General features: G+C 39.9%; 1 protein-coding gene across 3 annotated transcripts in view; it reads left to right on the top strand.

Moving 5' to 3' along the window:
- Window positions 1–22,823, top strand: part of phactr2 (phosphatase and actin regulator 2) — a 125,474-nt gene that overhangs the window by 91,145 nt on the left and 11,506 nt on the right. For all 3 annotated transcript variants that reach the window (XR_009064576.1, XM_057847735.1, XM_057847736.1), the window contains 8 exons: window positions 11,946–12,131; window positions 12,202–12,276; window positions 12,397–12,534; window positions 13,970–14,489; window positions 15,610–15,785; window positions 15,858–16,014; window positions 16,126–16,181; window positions 19,890–19,951. Coding sequence is in view for 2 of the 3 variants with exons in the window: in XM_057847735.1 (XP_057703718.1) it covers window positions 11,946–12,131; window positions 12,202–12,276; window positions 12,397–12,534; window positions 13,970–14,489; window positions 15,610–15,785; window positions 15,858–16,014; window positions 16,126–16,181; window positions 19,890–19,951 (1,370 nt within the window). In the remaining variant the exon portion in view is untranslated. The remainder of the gene's footprint in view (window positions 1–11,945; window positions 12,132–12,201; window positions 12,277–12,396; window positions 12,535–13,969; window positions 14,490–15,609; window positions 15,786–15,857; window positions 16,015–16,125; window positions 16,182–19,889; window positions 19,952–22,823) is intronic.

Here is a 22,823-nt window from a genome sequence, read left to right as displayed (position 1 = left end):
GATCCCTTCTCAGAATTAGCAAAAGAAACGTTCCCTGACTCAAAGATTACATCGGTAGGTTCATTTTATCAATTGACCATTTTAATTTATAATTGGACACACAAACTACCTTCAAGTCAAACTGAATTGCGAGCTAAAGTGCCATGAAGTGCAGCCATCAAGACATGATAGAAATTGCCAAAAGTGCTACATACAATTATAAGAAACGTCACTGTTAAATTTTAGTAATCATGATGTAGCTATAGATATTGATTGTTCTTTAATTGCACCAGGTTATATGTTACAACATTACCAATAAATTCATGTTATTTTAGAAATTGTGTACATGTATCCGTGTATATGATGACGATCAGTCAAGGATGTATTCTGCCTCTCACCTGAATTCATCTGTGATAAACATGAATGAGAGTAAGCGATATAGAAAATTGATCTACTTTTTAATGTCTTGTGGAAATTGATAGGTCTCTGAAGTATCCATCCATCCATAAAGCAGCCATGTATCTTTTACACCTTATCCTCATTAAGATCACAGGTGAACTGGAGCTTTTCCCAGCTCACTTTGAGTGTAGTGAGATATTCTTGGCGTGGTTGCCAGGCCGTTCCAGGGCATATACAGTATATCAGCAAACAGCATTCGCATGTATGGACAGCGCACTATCTCCCGTGAACCTAACATATTTTTGTAATTGGGAGGAATCTGGGGTAACTCACACCACAACAAAACATGCAAACATTACACAGGAAGGCCAGAGTCAGGATTATCAGCCGTTGCTGTAGCTGCTAATAAACAAGACTTCCTTGATTTCTATGTGAGGTTCTGGGGGTAGTTTGTGTGTTTGCCAATCCCACATGAATGCTTCCACTGTCTTGGGGGCTTGTGTTTTGAAACACCCGGGCTGCCAACGTCTCAGAGTTGTGTGGGGTGATGAGGTATGTTGCACCACTTGAGACAGCAGCTGCTCAAAACAAGCTGATTTAACAGCTGTAAAAATGTAATTTTTGATCTTTGTGTAATTTATTACAACCCCTTACCTGACCCTACCCAATTTTAAGAATAGAAATACAGCGGTACCTTGACATACGATCGCTTCGACACACGATCTTTTCGACATCCGATGTAAAATTTGACACGCCATTTGTTACTACATCTGACGACGTTATACGACAATTTATGACTCCGTTCGCCAGTCTTTAAAAGTTAAGGTGACAATTATTATTGCGGTAACATCGCCAGAAAATTGCCAGCTTCGTCAGGTTTTTAATCATTTGTTTCAGAACTTGTGTAACAAAACATGACTGTTTGCCGCAGCTAAACAAAGTGAAAGTAAAAAGTTCTCCTTTACTCTGTCAAGTCAGCCACACGGTGCGTTCAGGTACACGACGCAAAACACATCCACCACAGTAGAACCCGATTCGTTACATTATTAAGGGTATTATTATTATTATTATTATTATTATTCCGTTTTGTATTCATAATTTCTTTGTTTTGCTCTGTGTAATTGCTATTTGCAATAGTACCAGCAGCATTTATTAAGAATTTAGTATAGGCTTTCAGGCTGTGGAACGAATTAATGGAATTATAATATATTCTTGTGGGAAAATCCTGCTCCACATATGACCATTCTGACTTACAAACAAGGTCCTGGAACGAATTAACTTTGTATGTAGAGGTACCGCAAGTATCCACATAGATTTTTTTTTTGTATAGATGTTTATGTATTTATTTTACAGCTTGGTTCATTCATACCTGTTTTTAAGAACAACAGCATATTTGCAAGACAACTTGACAGATAAACTGACCCTTCATTGTACATTGCCTATTAAGAATTCCATACGTGATTTATGTCATGTGTAGGTTACCTCTAATCAGACCTCCTAGTACAAATGCATAAAGATTACAGAAAGCCCTGCAGTGTTTGCATTTGCTTCTTTATACCCTGCATGTTTATAAAAAGTAAACACCAGTGTCATTTTTATGGCAATATTAAGTATCCAGGATGTGTTTACACTGGATAAAGTTCTCTTTTCTTGTTTGGTAATCGACTTGTAGTGCATTATGGGTTACATAATTCTGTTGAGAAATTCTTACAATGCTTGATCCATGCAACTTTGAGGAAAGGGAAGTAATTTTGTCTCGTTCAGTTAGTTAGGCACCATATCATTTTAACACAGATGGTTTTGTCAACATAACCTTGTTCAGACAATTCAAGTTGAAGACTTTTTTTAATGGTCTTGATGCGACAATGTTCCTCTTGTGACTCACTTTTTCTTCGCATAATGGCGTTTTCCACACTTCCCGAGCCTTCTTCTTCTTCTTGGTTTGTGACGCGTGGTCTTTCGAACCCCACTCCCCCCAACCTGGTGACACACCAGGGAGGAAGGAAGCGCCACCCTTTCCCCCTCCTCATACACCTCCTCTTCCTTCTCAGCACGTTCCTGTTATGAGGCCTGAATAGGACATTGACATCACCCCTTAAAGTGCTTTAAATTGCCTTATTTTGAGTAAAAAGTGCCATTTTGAGGGCTCTAAAACTCATCCCAAATGAAAATGTAATGCACACTGACAAAAAAGTTTTTCATATTAAGGACCCCTAAAATACAGAAATTTACATACAGCTTTCCCAAACTGAGTTTTATGCCAAACAATTTTGGCCAGTAGCCACTATTCATTCACTATCAGAAGAGCAAATATGTCTTTCACTTAAAATGAATCCACCTTTCAGTACATTTCTTTTATAGAATTAACACTGACAGGCATAGTTCAATTTGCTGTGTAACCCTGGGTGCAATGAAGCACTCTGAACCATCTGGCGTACTTCAAGTTGCGATTATGACAACTTACATGCACACATCTCACACACACGCACACACACATATGCACAAACATATCCACTTCCTGACTCACCCGTTTGGTGTGACGTTACAAGTCATCTGCTCTCAGCGGAACCACCCCCATTGTGAAATCCACTGTAAAATTGAGCTGTCGAGTCAGCACTTGTAAGGATCCCATGATCTATGAGAAGAATTGGCAAATTATACAGCCATTTGATTAATCAAGGCAATTAAAAATGGATTGAACTAGCTTTGTTTACGTGTGTTTTTTTTTGTTTTTTTTTCAACTCTGTTGTCTCACCTTTGTTGGTCATAGCAACACTTTACTTTTTTTTTTTTTTTTTTTTAAACACCTGACCTGTTCAGCTGCTTAGACATGGTGAAGGGGAAGATGAGTTTCTCTATTGGCTGAACAGTTTTAATGTGTTATTCGGGAGTTCAATATACAGGGAATACTCGAGTTTCGTTCCCCACTGGCGAGGTAACCTAAATGTCCGCGTAAGTCGGATTTCACCGTTAAAATAAATTTACCTCAAAATACTTTATATAAGAAACTAAAATGCATTTAAAAATAATATAAGAGCTGTACCTAGCATTACTGCTGAGAGGTGTATAGAGAGTTAGGATTTTCAATGGTTAATTATTTGCAACCGAAAGTACGGAACACAACTACCGTGACGGAAACACAATGAAACCAAAACAGCCTTAGATCTGGACATCCCTCCCACCATTCACTCCAGGTGCGGTGGGTGCGTTTAGGGCAGCCCTGAAAACACAACACTAAACACATCAACATTACAACCTGAAGCATATGTGCAACCTGATTTTTTTACATAACCGTCCTTATTTTTACGTTACGGGTAGCAGTTGTTTGGTTTTGTGAACACCAATGGCGTAGGTTTGCATAGGGATGGTAGCGACATAACACTACCAACTTTTCAGGATGCTCAATTTGTCCCCATCAACTTTTAAGCAACCTTCTTTGCATCAAATAATGACTTCAGTTATATAGGTAATTTATAGGTAATATATAGGTAATTTAGATTGTCTTCCCATATGTAAGGATAGAATTGACCCTACCATTATTAAGTGAATTACAGGAGTTTAATTATATTAAGTCTTACATCGACCCCTTTTCACTTGCTGAATGTGCCAGTCCATTTTTTTCCCCTCTTTTGCACGTTTGATTGACTGATGACTTGACCCCCCCCACACACAGACACACACTCATTCACCCCCCCGACAGTAATACAAAATGCCACCTCCTCCGCCCCCTTTGAAGACGAGGGATATTAGAAGTTTTGTTTCCCGCCAGCAGCAGCCACTGTAAGTTATGTAAAAACGTAACTTGTGTAGGTGGGGAACACAGCACTAATTTTGCTACTGAAAATCCGATCTGCATAAGAGTTAGCATAACATTAATCTGTGGGAATTTCTCGGACTTGAGGAGGAAGCTGCTTTGAGACAAATGTCCTCCTGGATGTTTTCTACTGTTCACGTTAATTAAACTGTGAGAAATGTATTGAACCATGGTTAACCCCTTTGTCCCCAGTTTTCATTTTTATATTATTTATGTGGTCTTAAAGCAGCCCAAAGGAGCTTTCATTTTTTGTTTAGTTTGGCTGTGCTTGTGGACAAAATAAGTAGTGTTTACTTGCAGGAAGGCTCTATTTTTATTTATTTTAGTTAATCCCTAAGAAGTTTTTTTTTTTTGGTAATATTTAATTTATGTAGGCAATTTTGAGTGTTATTAAGACAAATGTTTGTGTTTTTTGCTTTCCTGGATACTTAGAGATGATCAACAAGTTTGTATTTCTTGTGTATGTTAATATATTTGTGTTCAAATAATGCAATTTAAATTTGCTGATAAAATCCAGACATTTATTCTTGAAGTTTTCAAAATGTTTTGTAGTTTTTGAAAACAAGGGTTTGAATCGAACGGTGTATCACCTGAACCAATACATATGAACTGTAAAACTGAAATCCTTAAAACTGAAAAGAAAACAAACTTCAATTCTCTTGTTTTCAGTGTAAATCTACTCCAAATAAGTGAAATTATCTGCCAGTTCGTCAAGTAAATTTTACTCGACATCTTGAAATAAGCTTATTTTCAGCTAGTTATTTTTCTTAACAGACTAATTTTAGGCAAAAAGTTTGTATATTTAATCTTAAAAAAACTTTGTCAGAAATGTTCTTAATTCAAGAATAGATATTGTTCAAAACATTTCAAAGCATTTTTTTCTTGATTTAGGGGAAAAATGAACGACTTTTAGATGTATGGGTTTAAGAAGAACAAATAGTAATATTTACTAAAAGTACCGGTACACAGATAAATAGCATAAGAATAAAGATGTCATTATGTTTAGTTGATAACTATTTAAAAATATTTAACTAGTAGTCTACTATACAGGGTATTTCAAATTGTTTTGATAACTTAGTGGAGAAGAACCCTGTGAGATTCGATAAACTACAATCCCAGTTCCAATGAAGTTGGGACGTAGTGTTAAACGTGAATAAAAACAAAATACAATGATTTGCAAATCAGTTCAATCTATATTCAATTGAGAACACTGAAAAAACTTGTAATGGTCAAACTTATAAACTTCATTTCAGTTTTTCTTGGTAAATAATTATTAACTTTAAATTTTTATGGCTGACAGGAGGCTAAAAAGACTGAGAAAGTTGAGGAATGCTCATCGAACACTTGTTTGGAACATCTTATAGGTGAACAGGCTAATTGGGAACAGGTGGGTGCCATGGTTAAGTATACGAGGAGCTTCCCTGAATTGATCAGTCATTCAAAAGCAAAGATGGCTTAGGTGCACCTCTTTGGGAACAAGTGTGTGTCTAAGGAACAATAATTTAGAGTATTTCTCACGTACAGTCTATAATATCATCAAAAGGTTCAAATAATCTGTAGAAATCACTGCATGCATCAATGATGAAAAACCAAACTGGATGCCTGGGATCTTCGTGCCCTTAAATGGCACTGCACTACAAACATGACGTTACTTTAAAATCACAGAACGGGTTTAGCAATACTTCCAGAAATCCTTGTGGATGAACACAATCCACTGTGCCACCAGTCATTGCTGGATGAAGTTCCACGGTGAAGGGGCCATTTCTGAACAGGACCAAGATAATCAAGTGTATTCTCTGGGCCGGGGGGTCATTTAAAACTGAGTGTGACAAAATGGGAAACTGTTCTGTGGTCAGAGGAATCACGATTTGAAATTCTTTATGGAAAACTGGTATGCCATGTTACCCGAACTACAGAGGACGAAAACAACCTAAGTTGTTAACAGTGCTCATTTAGAAAGCCAGCATCTGTGATGGTATGGGGCTGTGTTAGTGCCAATGGCATGGGTAACTTACATATGTGTGAAGGCACAATTATGCTGAAGGTACATAGAGGTTTTGGAGAAACATATGCTGCCATCCAAGTATCGTCTTTTACATGGATGGGGCTTTTTATTTCAGCAAGACCATGCCAAAGCACATTCTGCACATAACAACAATGTAGATTCGTGGTAAAAGAGTGCGGGTGTGAGATTGGGCTGACTGCAGTCCAGACCTGTCTTCTATTGAAAATTTGTGGAGCATTATGACACGTAAAATACGGCAGAGAGTTGAGACTTAAATAAAGTAGCAGAATATGTGCATCAAGCAAGAATGGGGAAAGAATTCCACCTACAAAGCCTCAACAATTGCTGACCTTAGTTGCCAGACCTTTATTGAATGTTGTAAAGGAATGGTGGTGATGACAAGGTTTATCAGTTTGAACAATAAATGTCTTTGGTGCTATTACTTGGAACAAAAAAAAGGCAACTCCATTTTTTTTAACTTCCTCTAGTGTGACTTCCAATTTGTGTCCATTTTAGTAGCAAACCAAATCTTGTGTATCACTATGCAGAGAAAATATGTTGTTTTCACTTCCCCCAAAGTGGCTCAAGAGTCTGGCTATCAAATAATGAAGGAAGAAAATGAAACAGAACAGCGTGTATGCACGCATGCATACACAACATAGTAATCAACACGTAATTAATAAAGACATGAAAAGAACCTGTACACTGCATAGCTTGGGACACTCCCCAGACACGTGTTTGAGGATCTTGAGTTGTTATTAAACAAACTGATCAAACTTAGATGCTCAAAGGACACATTTGTCATTTAAAATGGCCATCTGAAGATGAGTTAAAATGTGGAAGTATAGTTGTTTAGTTAGTTTAGATGTCTACTAGTGAAAAAGAAATTTAAATGCACATCAGAGGGATAAAAAGAGCCACATGATTGGAGGTTTAGTTAAACACGTCTTTTTTTCTACTTTTATAAAGTTATTCATTCTCAAGTTATATTCATTCATTTTAAATACTGCTTATCCACGAGGGTGCTGAAGCTTGTCTCAGCTGACTATGGGCAGTAAGCGGGGTACACTCTGTGGTTACAGGTATTAATTTATGATTCTATTCACTCTAAATTAGCTGATTATTTGATTTAAAAAAATTGATATTATATTTTTCTTAAAATGTTATGTAAAAAAAGTTTTTTTATTAATCAATTTTTTCTTTTTATATTTATTAAAATTTTAAAAACATTTAACACATTATTTTTTTTAAATACATACCAATTTAAATAAATTCAAAACATTGTTTATTTTATTGCTCCCAGGAAATAATTCCATCAAAGTAAGTTCACGCATGACTTGCTGCAACTACGCACATTCTGGTAAAGGAGATTGTCAGTGCCAGGATTAGCGATCCGGTAGCAAAGAGTAGAATGTCAACCTCGCAACACTAAGAGGTGAATTTCATAATACTGGTTTCCCTACCTCACATTGCTAGAATTGTGTACGCCCAACCTTGCCTTATCACATTTTTTTCCGACTTACCTTCCCTTATCTTTTCCCTCAGTTACCAACCCCCCCAACACTATGTTCATACGGTGGGGCAAATAAGTATTTAGTCAACCACCAATCGTGCAAGTTCTCCTACTTGAAAAGATTAGAATCTGTAACCTGTAATTGTATTTTGTCAGCATGGATAAATCTCAACCATGAAAGACAGAACGTGGAGAAAAACCCCCAGAAAATCACATTGTTTGATTTTTAAAGAATTTATTTCCAAATTAGAGTGGAAAATAAGTATTTGGTCAACTACAAACAAGCAAGATTTCTGGCTGTCAAAGAGGTCTAACTTCTTCTAACGAGGTCTAACAAGGCTCCACTCGTTACCTGTATTAATGGCACCTGTTTTAACTCATTATCGGTATAAAAGACACCTGTCCACAACCTCATTCAGTTACACTCCAAACTCCACTATGGCCAAGACCAAAGAGCTGTCGAAGGACACCAGAGACAAAATTGTAGACCTGCACCAGGCTGGGAAGACTGAATCTGCAATAGGTAAAACGCCTGGTGTAAAGAAATCAACTGTGGGAGCAATTATTAGAAAAATGGAAGACATACAAGACCACTCATAATCTCCCTCGATCTGGGGCTCCATGCAAGATCTCACCCTGTGGTGTCAAAATGATAACAAGAACGGTGAGCAAAACTCCCAGGACCACACGGGGGAACCTAGTGAATGAACTACAGAGACCGCAGTAACAAAGGCTACTATCAGTAACACAATGCGCCCCCAGGGACTCAAATCCTGCACAGCCAGACGTGTCCCCCTGCTGAAGCCAGTACACGTCCAGGCCCATCTGCGGTTCGCTAGAGAGCATTTGGATGATCCAGAAGAGGACTGGGAGAATGTGCTATGGTCAGATGAAACCAAAATAGAACTTTTTGGTAGAAACACAGGTTCTCGTGTTTGGTGGAGAAAGAATACTGAATTGCATCCGAAGAACATCATACCCACTGTGAAGCATGGGGGTGGAAACATCATGCTTTGGGGCTGTTTTTCTGCAAAGGGACCAGGACGACTGTTCTGTGTAAAGGACAGAATGAATGGGGCCATGTATCGAGAGATTTTGAGTGAAAATCTCCTTCCATCAGCAAGGGCATTGAAGATGACACGTGGCTTGGTCTTCAGCATGACAGTGACCCCAAACACACAGCCAGGGCAACAAAGGAGCAGCTTCGTAAGAAGCATTTCAAGGTCCTGGAGTGGCTTAGCCAGTATCCAGATCTCAACCAAGGTCCTGGAGTGGCTTAGCCAGTATCCAGATCTCAACCCCATAGAAAATCTGGGGAGGGAGTTGAAAGGCCGTGTTGCCCAACGACAGCCCCAAAGCATCACTGCTCTAGACGAGATCTGCATGGAGGAATGGGCCAAAATATCAGCACCAGTGTGTGAAAAGCTTGTGAAAAGTTACAGAAAACATTTGGCCTCCGTTATAACCAACAAAGGGTACATAACAAAGTATTGAGATGAACTTTTAATATTGACCAAATACTTATTTTCCAACATGATTTGCAAATAAATTCTTTAAAAATCAAACTATGTGATTTTCTGTTCCCCCCCCAACCCTCCACCCCCCCCCCCCCCCCCCCCCCACATTCTGTCTCTCATGGTTGAGGTTTACCCATGTTGACAATTACAGGCCTCTCTAATATTTTCAAGTAGGAGAACTTGCACAATTTGTGGTTGACTAAATACAGTGCCCACTGTCGGTAGCATAGGTGTTTAATAATGTATTTTTATTTGTTTGTTTGTTTGTTTTTTCTTTTGTCTGCCCCCCCCCCCCAAACCCCTTCCTGTACTCTGCTTTATCCAATTAAATAAAACAATATGAACAACCACAATGGGAGTACAGGGTGTCCTTGGATTACGATGTCCTTGACCAACGATGTTTCAACTTTATGAAGCCCATGCCTCGTTTACCATTTAGTCCCCAGCACCTATGTTTTTGCTTTGCTAGTGGATAGTGCTTGTCTGTGTTTGTGCGCCAGCCAGGAGGATCGTTGCCTTTTTCGCCCTCCTGGTTTCACATGATGGCCCCCCAAAAAAAGCCGGGTCTCTCGCCATGCTGTTCCAGCCTAAGGAAAAGCAATTACCATGGCAACAAAGCTTAACTTTATAAAACAATCAGCTAAAGGAAAAAAAGGGGGACGCACATTGTTTGAGCTATACTATATTGAGGACAAAGATAAACCTTCGCATGAAAATTATTTCCCGTCGCCAAAGCAGTTTTGAGTTCACCAAGGCCGTAGGTTTTTCTCAATTTTGGTAAGGATGATATAACACCATAACGTACGTGTATACTTTTTGCTAAGGACGGGACATTAATAAGACCAAAAAGACTGGGTGAACGGGGGTCAGGGCTACATTTCTCACCAATAAGAACCTAAACAATACCTAATACAAGTGCTCTAAAGTGAGGCTCCAGATGACTCTGACAGACTCCAGAGACCAGATCATCAGTGAAGCAGCACCACCCCTTTCAACTGGACGTAACTGGACAGCATCCAGCGCAGTGCAGCATGCCACGGCAGCCCTGAGGCACAGCGACATTGTGGGACACGTCCAGCTGGGAAGAGGAGGCTTTGGCCTCACAGCAAGCAAGCCAATGTGGCGTAAGGCCTCAACATCAGAAAGAAGGAAAATGGTGGTGGAGGAGGTGCGCCGCCAGGAGGAGGCTCAAAGAACTGCCAAGGCTGTCTCTCTGGCGAAGCAGGGACAATGGACGAGGTGGGAAGGCCTGGAGAAGAGAAAGCTCGGCTGGAAGGATCTCTGGGGAATGGAGGCAAGCAACATCAGCTTCATCATCAGAGCTACCAATGATGTTCTCCCATCTCCAAAAAACCTCCACCAATCATATGGTGAAGATCCAACCTGTGCCCTCTGCCCAACTCCTGCAACTCTCAAATACATCCTGACCGGTTGTAAGACCAGCCTCACACAAGGTCGCTACACCTGGAGGCACAACCAGGTCCTCAAGAGTTTGGCAGCAGTGCTTGAAAGCAAGAGAAATGCCATCAATTCTTTGCCCTTCAAAGCCACCACTTCCATCACAGCACCATCAGCATTCATCCGAGAGGGACAGAAAAAGCTCAACGATCCTCCTGCCAAGCCAGAAGTTAAACAGCTATCTGTGGCCCGGGATTGGAAGATGCTGGTCGACATTGGCCAGCGATTAATCTTCCCTGCAGAGATTGCAGCCATCACCCTAAAACCAGACTTGGTAATCTGGTCCCCTTCACTGAAGTCCGTATACATCACGGAGCTCACAGTCCCATGGGAAAGTTCAGTGGAAGAGGCCTATGAGCGCAAGAAGCTGCGCTATACAGAACTGGCAGCAGAAGCGCAACAGCGAGGATGGAAAGCCAAGGTCTATCCCACGGAGGTTGGATGTAGAGGGTTTGTGGCTTCTTCCACCATCAGGCTGCTGAAAGACCTGAGTATCCATGGGCAGGCCCTTCGGCAGACAATTAGATCAATCTCTGAAGCGGCCGAAAGAAGCAGCCAGTGGATCTGGATGAAGAGGAAGGACTCTTGCTGGGCTCATAGATCATAGACACCCCCCCCTCCTTTTCCCTCACTAATCTCTCCCACCCCCAATTGAGGACTGCACCTGCACAACATCTGTTTGGGCATGGGACACAAGCGCGGGCGTGATCAACCTGTCGCTGGCCGCCATCGATGAGGGTGTTTAGTGATCAAAGGCCGAAACACCCCATGATTCGATGGAGCACTACTGATGATGTGTCCCAAAATTGACATCTTCCCATCCCTGAGGGACAGTTCCCTGCCACTCTCAACAAACCTCATGTGCGTACCATCCATTGGCACAATGGACAGAATACCATCACGTCCAGTGTTTCATGAACCATCCATTGGCACAATGGACTGAATACCATCACGTCCAGTGTTTCATGAATCTAATTAATTGATAGGCTAAATGATTAATGTAAAATAAATCTGTCTTGACTTATACTAACTTTCACACTGCAAATTTACAGTGTAACGTCTTAATCTGATAACTTTTCTTAAATCTAGTCAAATAATTGTCTCCATCTAGTTTTGAGTGTTAAAGGCTAGATAACAGATTAAATCTCCATCTAGTTTTGAGTGTTAAAGGCTAGATAACAGATTAATATGTCAGATTTTTCCACTTACCGGTAATGCATTCTCAATACTGTCCTCTTGCACTCTTTATATGCTCTTCAGTTGATGGATTGGAGAAATCATCATCACTGGCCAGCTGCGACGTGGTGGTGGACAACAGTTCCGGCACCCACAATGTGCCCGGGTCACGGCAGCAGCGAGGCAAGCTGTCCTCTTTAGGGAGACTCTTCAAACCCTGGAAGTGGAGGAAAAAAAAAAGCAGCGACAGGTTCCAGGATCTCTCCAAAGGTGATCTCTTGCGGCTTTGCATCATCAATCAGACCGGCAGTCTTTAACCTTCAATCGTTGGCTTGTACAGTTTTAGAGAGAAAAATCTCAACGAGACAAACGAGAGAGGAGCTTATCAAGAAGGGAGTGCTAGTTCCGGAACAAGGTTTGTCAACATACTGTATATCGCCGTAGACAGCACTGCAGTTGGACATACTTGTTTATCACAATTCTGCCTTGTCGGAAGTCTAAGACAGGGTTTTCTTTTTTAATATGTCTTGTGCAGATGAGCCTGTCAGCAGGGAAATCCAGAATGGACACGCCACATCCAGCATCTCATCGGAGCAGGTCAAAGTTGAAATTGAAACCAAGCTGACCCACGCCGCAGATCCTCCTGGCCCCGTGAACACTGAAGACAATACAGGTGAAATATATATGAAGTCTAACTACTGGATCATGAGTGCAATGAAAGTGCCACCATGACAATATAATGTTGTTGATAAATTGCTTTAAGTATGAGAATCCTTTAGACTTTCTCCATTCAAATTTATTGAAATGCCATTCATCATAATTATAATAATCATGTTTCTGATAGTTTTATGCTGAACATGTCATAAAATAGGCAAAAATGTTTTCTCTGATTTCAAAAGAAATCTTATTTTTGCTTACACATAAATGTTAGTCTGCTACTTTCATAGTGAACCACAAAAAATCTGAGGGTATTGACTGTTGAGACTGAGGATTCATATAACTTTATGTGAAACACTGGCTTTAAACGCGTAATCGAGTATCAGATCAACTGGTTGTGTTTGATTAATTAATTGGTTCTCCCCTTATGTTAAGATCCATAAATGCTCCAGTCAGACAGATCAATGCACATAGCATGCCTTAATTGAACATGTAGAGCATCTTACGTGCACCATTTTGTCACTGTGCTTCTGTGCAAAAGGTTAAATATCTGGTTTTCATACTTCTCTTAATTCCCATTATTGCTTGCTACCTGTCTGTGGTACTCTTGTCATTCCAGTCACCATTTATCTTCTCTTTACTTCAACCTGTGTGGACTATGTATGTCCATCTGCATCTTGTAATATGCCTTTGCTCTACTTTTTTTTTTTTTTTTTAATACATTTAACTTCCCCTCTACTCCTCATGACCCATTTAATGTGACACTAAAGCCATCGCCCGGGTCGGTCGGGGTCGCACGCGGGATGCTCAAGTTAAAAAGCAGCACAGCACTGTTCCCTCCGCCCCCTCTAAGCCCGCAGGTGCCTCTGCTGGCACGGCAAGGCACAGGGACTCTTCCTCGACCGCTAAAAAGGCTGCCAAAGTCTCTGGGAAGTCAGGCTCTGGGGCACAAGCTAAAACTAACCCTCGGAGCTCTAACAACAGTAGTCGCGTGATTGGTAAGTTTAGCTGATTTGAAATTCTTGCATGCCTGCATGGAAGTGTACGCACTCCTTTATGGATTCATTGGATTTTCCTCTTTCTTCATCTCAAACACAGACTAAAACCGTTTTACCTCCAGTGTCTATTAAGCCTTATATGTCCATAGTGGCGCATGCGTTATGAGTGCACGGGATAATTTGAGAATGTCACATTTGATTAGATAAAATAGTACTGGTATTTAATTAAAATATCTGACAATGGCTATTTCGTCTCTTTTTTATTTTTTGGGCACAAAAACATTTTAGCTTTAATATACCGAGCAACTAAGACATATAAATGTCTGTAACACTTGTGTCTCTATATATTGAATTTACTGTTTTAATGATCTAATCGCCGTTTTTAACAGAGTTTCCAGAGCATAGACATGTAGGATGTGCAGTACGTACTTAAATTTATGTTTTTCTTTTCAGCCAAGTCCTCTCATCCAAAGAAGACGCAGGGAGGTGCAACGAAAACCACCGCAACTGCCACATCGTACTCCACTATCCCTCCTCGCTCACGGACCCCTAAAGATGCTGAGGTGCACAGCAGAGGCACTGGAGCCCGGACCAGCCGGAAACCAGTAGCCGATTCTCAGAAGGCTACTGTGGAGGTTCTCAGTAATCCAGAGGAAGTCAACTCCTCGAACGTCCCCGTGAGCTCTTCTCAAGTCACCCTCCCCGAAGTTGAGGAGACTCCTGTTGCTTCCCAAGACACCTTAGCGGACAAAGCTCCTAACGGCGATACTTCTGCATGCCAAGAGACACTCAAAGAGCCGTCCTCTGACACCTCAGTCCCCCCCCTACACATCAACACTGCCACAGAGGACACGTCTTTCACAGAGGGGCTTGTCGAGGGCGACGGCCAACAGAAGAAAGAATACAGGACTGGGGAGGAAGTGGGAGAGTCGCAAAAGGAAAACGTTGATCCTGCTGAAGAGACGCACTCGAGGTGAAATCATCACTGGAGACATTTTATGAGCTGAAAGGTTTAAACAAGTAGACAGCACTCAGTATTCTGACCTCTGCCAAGGCTTGAACGTTTCGATGTTCATTGTGAATTAATCTCAACCGAGGTCAAATGGAGTTACCAGGAGAGTCTAAAAGTAGTTGTGCTACATGCAACTTCTCTGTCTCAATACCAGGCTCTAGGCTTTTTCATTTTTTTTTTTAAACTGAGGTCACACTAGTTTGGACTGGAAATTGTAAGGGCATAATTTAAAAATAACATTCATAGGCGCACAATTATTGTAATTTGTAAATTAAATATTCAAATGACCAGTTCTCTCTATATTGCTACTGATAAAACAGCTCATTTCTGCATCATCACCAATAAGTGGGCTTAAGAGTGGAGCATGAAATAACAAAGAACACCCGACAGTAGTATGAACATCTAAGCAATGTTTAAAGGTATTTACATTGCTGCTAAATATGCAGTTTTGATCAGATCTATTTGCATCCCATCTGCCATTTCCTACATTGCTGTTTGTTTATGTATTTTGTTAAATTTTGATTGTTCATCTTTTTCCAACTCCTTTTTTTATTTCAAGACCAGAAAAAAACAAGACTTCAGAATCACTATATTAATTAAATACCCATGAAAAATGACAGATTACAATAGTGCATTGATATATTTAAAATATGATAAAATAATGTCTTGAAAAAAATGTTTCTAATTATTAAAAACTTTTTTTTAACATCGACACAACACTGCTATTTGCTTCCATTTTTCATGAGCTGAGCTCAAAGATCTAAAAAAAAAAAATTCTACGCATGCGAACTTTCTATTTTTCTTAGACGCTCATTACAGACCAGTTTAAAACTGCCAGTGAAAACATCTCATATGTTGATACAATCCATATACCTCAACAACTGGCTGTCATATTAACATTTTGATTTGAGCCATAATTATCAGGCTGCCTGGCCACTTTAAACGTGCAGTTGTGCAAAAACAAGAATGTTGCCTTTTTATTTTTGTTCAGAACATTTTAGCAATAAACATTCTGACACTGAATAAAGAAATGTACTTGCATGAGGTTTAACACTGACATACTGTATGTGCTGTTTGGCAGCCCGGCTGACGGGGATGGCGTGATGTCACCGGGGCACAGTGTGAACATCCAGCAGGCCGAGGTGATAGTGATCCCTGACCGGCCTGCAGAGAGCCATGCTAGCGACTCTGACTCTGATGGACCCATCCTGTACCGAGATGAAGAGGAGGAAGAAGAGGAGGACGAGTACCTAAACAGTATGAAACTACTTCAGCCATCAATGAATGTCTATCGATGTGTTTTGACTAAACACAAATTTTCTCTCACAGGTTCACTGGCCAGCAAGATCCGGCGAAGGGACACCCTCAACATCAAACTTGGGAATCGCCCCAGCAAGAGGGAGCTGGAGGAGAAAAACATCCTTCCGCGCAGCTCTGAGACAGAGAGACACGAGCTCCGCCAGCAGATCGGCTCTAAACTCGTCAGGTGGGCACACGTGCTATCACACGCTTAGCCTAGGGTGAGGGTTTCTTTAACAGTTTATCCAAGGATAATGAATTGTGCACGAACAGAGTGAATACAGTCTTCTTATTTCAGGCGCTTGAGCCAAAGACCAACCACAGAGGAGCTGGAGCAGCGGAACATTCTCAGACGTAGGTCTTTAAAACAAATTAGATGTTTTAAAAGATACCAAAAGTGATGTTTGTTCAAATCATGTATTCGTTGAAATGGCAGTCACAGTTAGTTGATATTTTCATACATAGTGAAGCATATTATCATAATTTCATGGAAGACATACTCTTAATATGAGTAATTATAGTACTGTCCAGCCAGGAAACGTATATAGCACTTTTGATTTCCTGTTCTGTTTTTTTTTTTCTCTGAGTTATGCTACTTTTCGTAGTTATTAAATGCTGGTACAATTCTGAATTTACAAATACTGTATATTATTCAGGTTAATATATAAGTACTGTTATATTATATTGTCAATCTACCCACCAACACTCCATTATCTGGCAAATAGCGATATTAATCACAAGCTATGCATGTCTCACCGGTTATATAGTACTGCAGTTAAAGAGCATACAACATGAGGAAAAAAGTCTCAAATGGCATTATTATGTGAATTAGAATCATATTTTGAGACGATTCGACTATATACAACAATTTAGCAAAGTGCAGATGGCGAGAAATTAGTCTTTTAATCTGCTGATTAGCCACGCCTACCATTATAGGGCTTTAGCGTCCCCAACAGGTGGATGACGTCAGCGGTAGACTGGGCTCATCGGTTTTACTATTCAGCCCATTGAGGGGGAATTATTCAGAACGAGGAAAACGCGACGAAGAGAGCCGCAAAACGTCATTGTTTCAGTCTCTCTACTCCAATATTTTTACAGGATATTCTTTTTATCCAAGTATTTATCCCCAATAGCTATATACAGGACTGTCTCAGGAAATTAGAATATTGTGATAAAGTTCTTTACTCTCTGTAATGCAATTAAAAAAACAAAAATGTCATACATTCTGGATTCATTACACATCAACTGAACTATTTCAAGCCTTTTATTATTTGAATATTGCTGATTTTGGCTTACAGCTTAAGAAACCTCAAAAATCCTATATCAAAAAATTAGAATACTTCCTCAGACCAAGTAAAAAAAGAATTTTATAACAGCAAAACTAAATCAAACATTTGAAAATGTCCATTGATGCACTCAGTACTTGGTTGGGAATCCTTTTGCACGGATTACTGCATCAATCCGGCGTGGCATGGAGGCAATCAGCCTGTGGCATTGCTGAGGTGTTATTGATGCCCAGGATGCTTCGATAGCGGCCTTCAGCTCATTTGCATTTGTAGGTCTGGTGTCTTTCATCTTCTTCTTAACTATACCCCACAAATTCTCGATGGGGTTCAGGTCAGGGGAATTAGCAGGCCAATCAAGGACAGTGATGCCATGGTCAGTGCACCAGTTACTGGTGGTTTTGGCACTGTGGGCAGGTGCCAGATCATGCTGGAAAATGAAATCCTCATCTCCATAGAGCTTTTCAGCAGATGGAAGCATGTAGTGCTCTAAAATCTCTTGGTACACAGTTGCATTTACTCTGGACTTGATGAAACACAGTGGACCAACACCAGCAGCTGACATGGCTCCCCAAACCATTGCTGACTGTGGGAACTTCACACTGGATTTCAAGCAACTTGGATTTTGCTCCTCTCCAGCCTTTCTCCAGACTCTGGCGCCTTGACTTCCAAATGAAATGCAAAACTTGCTTTCGTCTGAAAAGAGGACTTTGGACCACTCTGCAACTGTCCAGTGCTTCTTCTCCATAGCCCAAGTCAGACGCTTCTTCCGTTGTCTTGAGTTCAGAAGTGGCTTGACCATGGGAATACGGCTATTGTAGCCCATTTCCCGGACACGTCTGTGAACTGTGGCTTTTGATACCTGGACTCCAGCTTCAGCCCACTGTCTTTGAAGCTCCCCCAAATTCTGGAAGCGGCTCTTCTTCACAATTTTGTTAAGGCTGCGGTCATCTCTCTTGGTTGTGCAGCGTTTCCGGCCACATTTTTCCCTTCCAACAGACTTTTTGTGGATATGCTTTGAAACTGCACTCTGTGAACAGCCTGCTCTTTGAGAAATTTCTTTTTGTGTCTTACCCTCCTGATGGAGGGTATCAATGATGGTCCTCTGGACAGCAGTCAGATCAGCAGTCTTCCCCATACTTGTGATTTAGTTTACTGAACCAAGCTGAGTGTTTTTAAGGCTCAGGAAACCCTCGCAGGTGTTTCGAGTTAATTAGATGATTCAGGTGATTAGTTGAATAGCCTACTTGTATACTTTTTCATGATATTCTAATATTTTGAGATAGGATTTTTGAGTTTTCTTAAGCTGTAAGCCAAATTCAGCAATATTAAAATAATAAAAGGCTTGAAATAGTTCAGTTGATGTGTAATGAATCCAGAATGTATGACATTTTTGTTTTTTTAATTGCATTACAGAAAGTAAAGAACTTTATCACAATATTCTAATTATCTGAGACAGTCCTGTAAATGGCTTGAGAAGGACCAGTCAGCCCGTCGAGGGTTAACTATTCACAACGAGGAAAACACGACGAGAGCTGCAAAATGTCATTGTTTCTGTCTCTTTACTTCAGTATTTTTACAAGCTATTCTTTTTATCCAAGTATTTTCCCCAATTGCTAAATAAACGGCATGGTCATGACAAATAACAGTCTTGTGCTAAATGGAATATGAAATAATAAAAATGCATTTATTCAGGACGACATGGCAAAATTACTCCATAATGGTCAAAACTGTCGACTTCACCTTTACTGTCGCACCTCCCGAACGATATTTTATGACACCTAAATCGGACATGTTGTATGTCATTTTCCTTCCCCCGGCTGCGGAGAATGTAAACAAACCAAAAGGCGTGACAGCTAACCGACATGCTAACCCGAACCGAGTGATGTTTCAAAGTCTTCGAAGCGGAAAATCACACATAACTAGCCAGGATTATTTGACATGACGACTGAGTTGTCGATTGTTTTTGTGGATCGGCAAACCGCCCGGCGGAGAGCAATTTACAGTTCGTTCCCCAGAGGAGGGCGGCTGCAGTTGTTGTGGAGCTAATGTGCTAATGTGCATGAGGAGAGCTTTTTACATCCCTATCAATAATCAAACGTAAGTAGTCCTTTATTTAAAGAAAGTTTGTAGTGTTTACTTTGTAATAGCTGTATTTGACATAATACTAAACAAGATGTTTACTCACTTCCTCGTAAGTCCAATGCTCCCACTGTAGTCGGGCTTGTTTTGGCCAATATCCACGGTGAATGGGAATCTTTTGAAACTCCAAAAAGGCGCATACGCCTCTCCCTCATACAGAATGATTTTTCAGCAGCCGTTGGGCTGGCGTGATGCGAAAAATAAATGTATTAATCCGCAAAATCAGCTGAATCCTTCGTCCTCATACACAACAATACGCTATAGTGAAGAGGACGTCTGTTACTGTGCACGTCACAGCACCCTCCTCCTCAATGCAAGACCGAAGCCGGAAGTCACTCATTTTCATGACGCGGGATTCAAAAAACTAAATAAATATAGCGATCGCTTCCACACACATCCAAGCGGTCCATATCATTCAGAAGCATAAAATGAATTATGAAATAAACATGCTTTTTCGTGTCACATGCACTTTAAAGGATATCATTTATCTTGGTTAGACAAAAGTGATGACACTGGGCTTATATCTGAAGGGATGCTTTTAATAAGACCCAAAATGATCTTGTGCCAATAATATACTATGTGTAGAAGTAAAACGCTTAATTGGTTTGAAATGACCAACCTGTTTGTCTGTGTGCAGAGAAGAATGACGTAGAGGAACATGAAGCCAAGCAGGAGATCAAACGGAAACTTTCCAGAAAGGTAAGAGAATAAAACAGAGGGTAGCAAAATTTGGGGCTTAGGGGGCCACGTATGTAAAGTGCCTGAATGTTCCAAGTAATATGTAGATGTGAGCTTCTTCTTTTCTTATCGGCTTTTCCCCTCAGTGGTCGCCACAGCGAATCAGTTGTTTCCATCTAACCCTGTCCTCTGCAACCTTTGCTCTCATACCAACTACCTTCATGTCCTCTTTAACTACATCCATAAAGGACAAAAATAACAAAGTCATAAAACGGTTCATTTTTAATAACAAAATCATTGTTCTTTTTAAAAAAAAATGTTACTATTTAGATCAAATGCACTGTTTTTGTGTTGTAGTAAAGTGTTTTAATAATGCACATGCATTTGTTTTTACAGCTATCAAAGAAAATTGAGGACTGTGTACAGGGAGTTTTGGGTTAGCTAATTATTGCATTGCTGTTTAGTTATGTGATTTTCAAGTGCTTTGGTGCGGTTGCGCTTGTTGACAAAGCGCTGTATGAACTTGCTGTGCCCTTAATAGTTCATTAAGGTATCTACAATTTCTTATAATTTTCTACTGATTTGATAACATATTTTTTAATTATGTACGATCAGTAACTAATATTTGTGTTCAGTGTACAAGAACGTATTTTAATTTTTTTAAAAATGCATGTGGGTTTAACTTAACTAATTTTAAGTACTGCATTAAATTTATGGAGATAGAATAGTGCCAAAAGAAGTGAGGTTGTAAAATGAAAATTCTTCCTGTAAAATGACCATTTTTAACTAAAAAACACTTGTATTACCGACTTTTTCCTTTTGTAATAAACATGAAAAAAACACAATGTAAAAAATACATTATACAAGTGTTTTTTTTCCAATTACAAGTGATTTTTTTTGTTCTACGGGTGTTTTTTCTTAGCTACAGGTTAAAAAGTTTTGTCTCACCCTTGTCGCGTTTTATGAGACAAAAAAAATACTCGTAACCTAGTTTTAAAATAAAAACATACCTGTAAAATGACTCATCTTAACTAAAAAACACTTGTATTTTAACTAAAAAAACACTTGTATTTCCAAATTTTTTCGTTGTGAAATAAACATGAAAAAACAATATTATAAAATTTCTTCAAGTGTTTTTTTTCCTCATTTACAAGTGATTTTTTTTGTTCTACGGGTGTTTTTTCTTAGCTACAGGTTAAAAAGTTTTGTCTCACCCTTGTCGCGTTTTATGAGACAAAAAAAATACTTGTAACCTAGTTTTAAAATAAAAACATACCTGTAAAATGACTCATCTTAACTAAAAAACACTTGTATTTTAACTAAAAAAACACTTGTATTTCCAAATTTTTCGTTGTGAAATAAACATGAAAAAACAATATTAAAAAATTTCTTCAAGTGTTTTTTTCCCCCATTTACAAGTGATTTTTTTATTTTTCTACAGGTGTTTTTTTCTTTGCTACAGGTGAAAAAGTTTCGTCTCACCCCTTGTGGCGTTTTCTGAGACAAAAGTCACTTGTAACCAAAGATGAAAAAATCTACTTGTACATCGAAATAATATGTTGTAAAACACAAAAATATCATTCCAAGTCGTGGTCAAAAGAAGACGTTAGTTAAGAAAGAACACAATCTAGTGAATAGTTCTTCGGGTGTTTTATCTTTAATAATCTACAAGTGTTTTCTGAGCATGTACAACTAAATTTCGGCCCAAGCATGTGATGTGAGGCAAAATTCAGACCAATCGGAACGGCGATTGTTCAGGAGGAGGGCGGGACACACCATTGCCGACCTGCTCCTTCTTGCTTTATTCATCACGGCAGAGTACGACAGAAATGGCAGAGCACGCTCAGGTAAGAAGTTCCGTGGAATTAATGTTTTCTCATGAATGTCATTCAGTTAAAGATTTATCAAGCGTATATAATCATAATTCGTGTCAACATCAAGTGAATTTCGCCTTCCTAAGAAAGGCACGAAAATCGACGACGAGCCAATTATACGCTTGATAAATCTTTAACTGAATGACATTCATGAGAAAACATTAATTCCACGGAACTTCTTACCTGAGCGTGCTCTGCCATTTCTGTCGTACTCTGCCGTGATGAATAAAGCAAGAAGGAGCAGGTCGGCAATGGTGTGTCCCGCCCTCCTCCTGAACAATCGCCGTTCCGATTGGTCTGAATTTTGCCTCACATCACATGCTTGGGCCGAAATTTAGTTGTACATGCTCAGAAAACACTTGTAGATTAGTGACGAGATTTGTCGTTCACTTGAGCAAACGAATCCATTCCGGTTCGTTCAGTAAAAAGATTCGTTCAAACAAATCGTTCAACGAATCGTTCGCCCCCCTCATCTCCCTCCCCGCCCAAACGAATCGTTCGGTTACTGAACGGGAAGTGACGTTGCCGAACGAATCACCAAAGACCGCTTCGCAGTATAACTGAACGGGAAGTGACATTGCTTGGTCCCTCCCTCTCTTCCACATTGACCACTCGTCGTAGTTTCAGAAATGAGTGACAGGCGGTATCATTCTGCTTTCACAGACAGCCTCGTCTCCCTCCTGCTGCTGCAAAAGCGAGGGAGAACTTCCGCGTCGTCTGTCCTAGTTCTATGGGCTCAAAGTCATGGCTCGTGCTTGCATTTCGATTTAGGACACGGTTAAACATTTTCCTTTTGTGAGGGGAGTAGGGGGCGGGGGCGCACGGACTTTCTTTAGCAGGTTCTTGATCACACATACATATACAGCATGTTTGCTGTCACGAAAATAAAAATACATCGAAAGTTTAATTTCTGAATATGGAACGACCAACACATCATATTTACATCTCGCTCTGTTGTATTTTTGTTTTTTAGTATTAAGATGATCGTGTTGAATTTTTGCACTGGTATTAATAAATAA

This window comes from Corythoichthys intestinalis, chromosome 10 (assembly GCF_030265065.1).
Source record: "Corythoichthys intestinalis isolate RoL2023-P3 chromosome 10, ASM3026506v1, whole genome shotgun sequence".
Lineage (NCBI taxonomy): Eukaryota > Metazoa > Chordata > Actinopteri > Syngnathiformes > Syngnathidae > Corythoichthys > Corythoichthys intestinalis.
The sequence above is the reverse complement of the archived record's forward strand: the minus strand, read 5'-3'. Positions and strand labels throughout refer to the sequence as shown.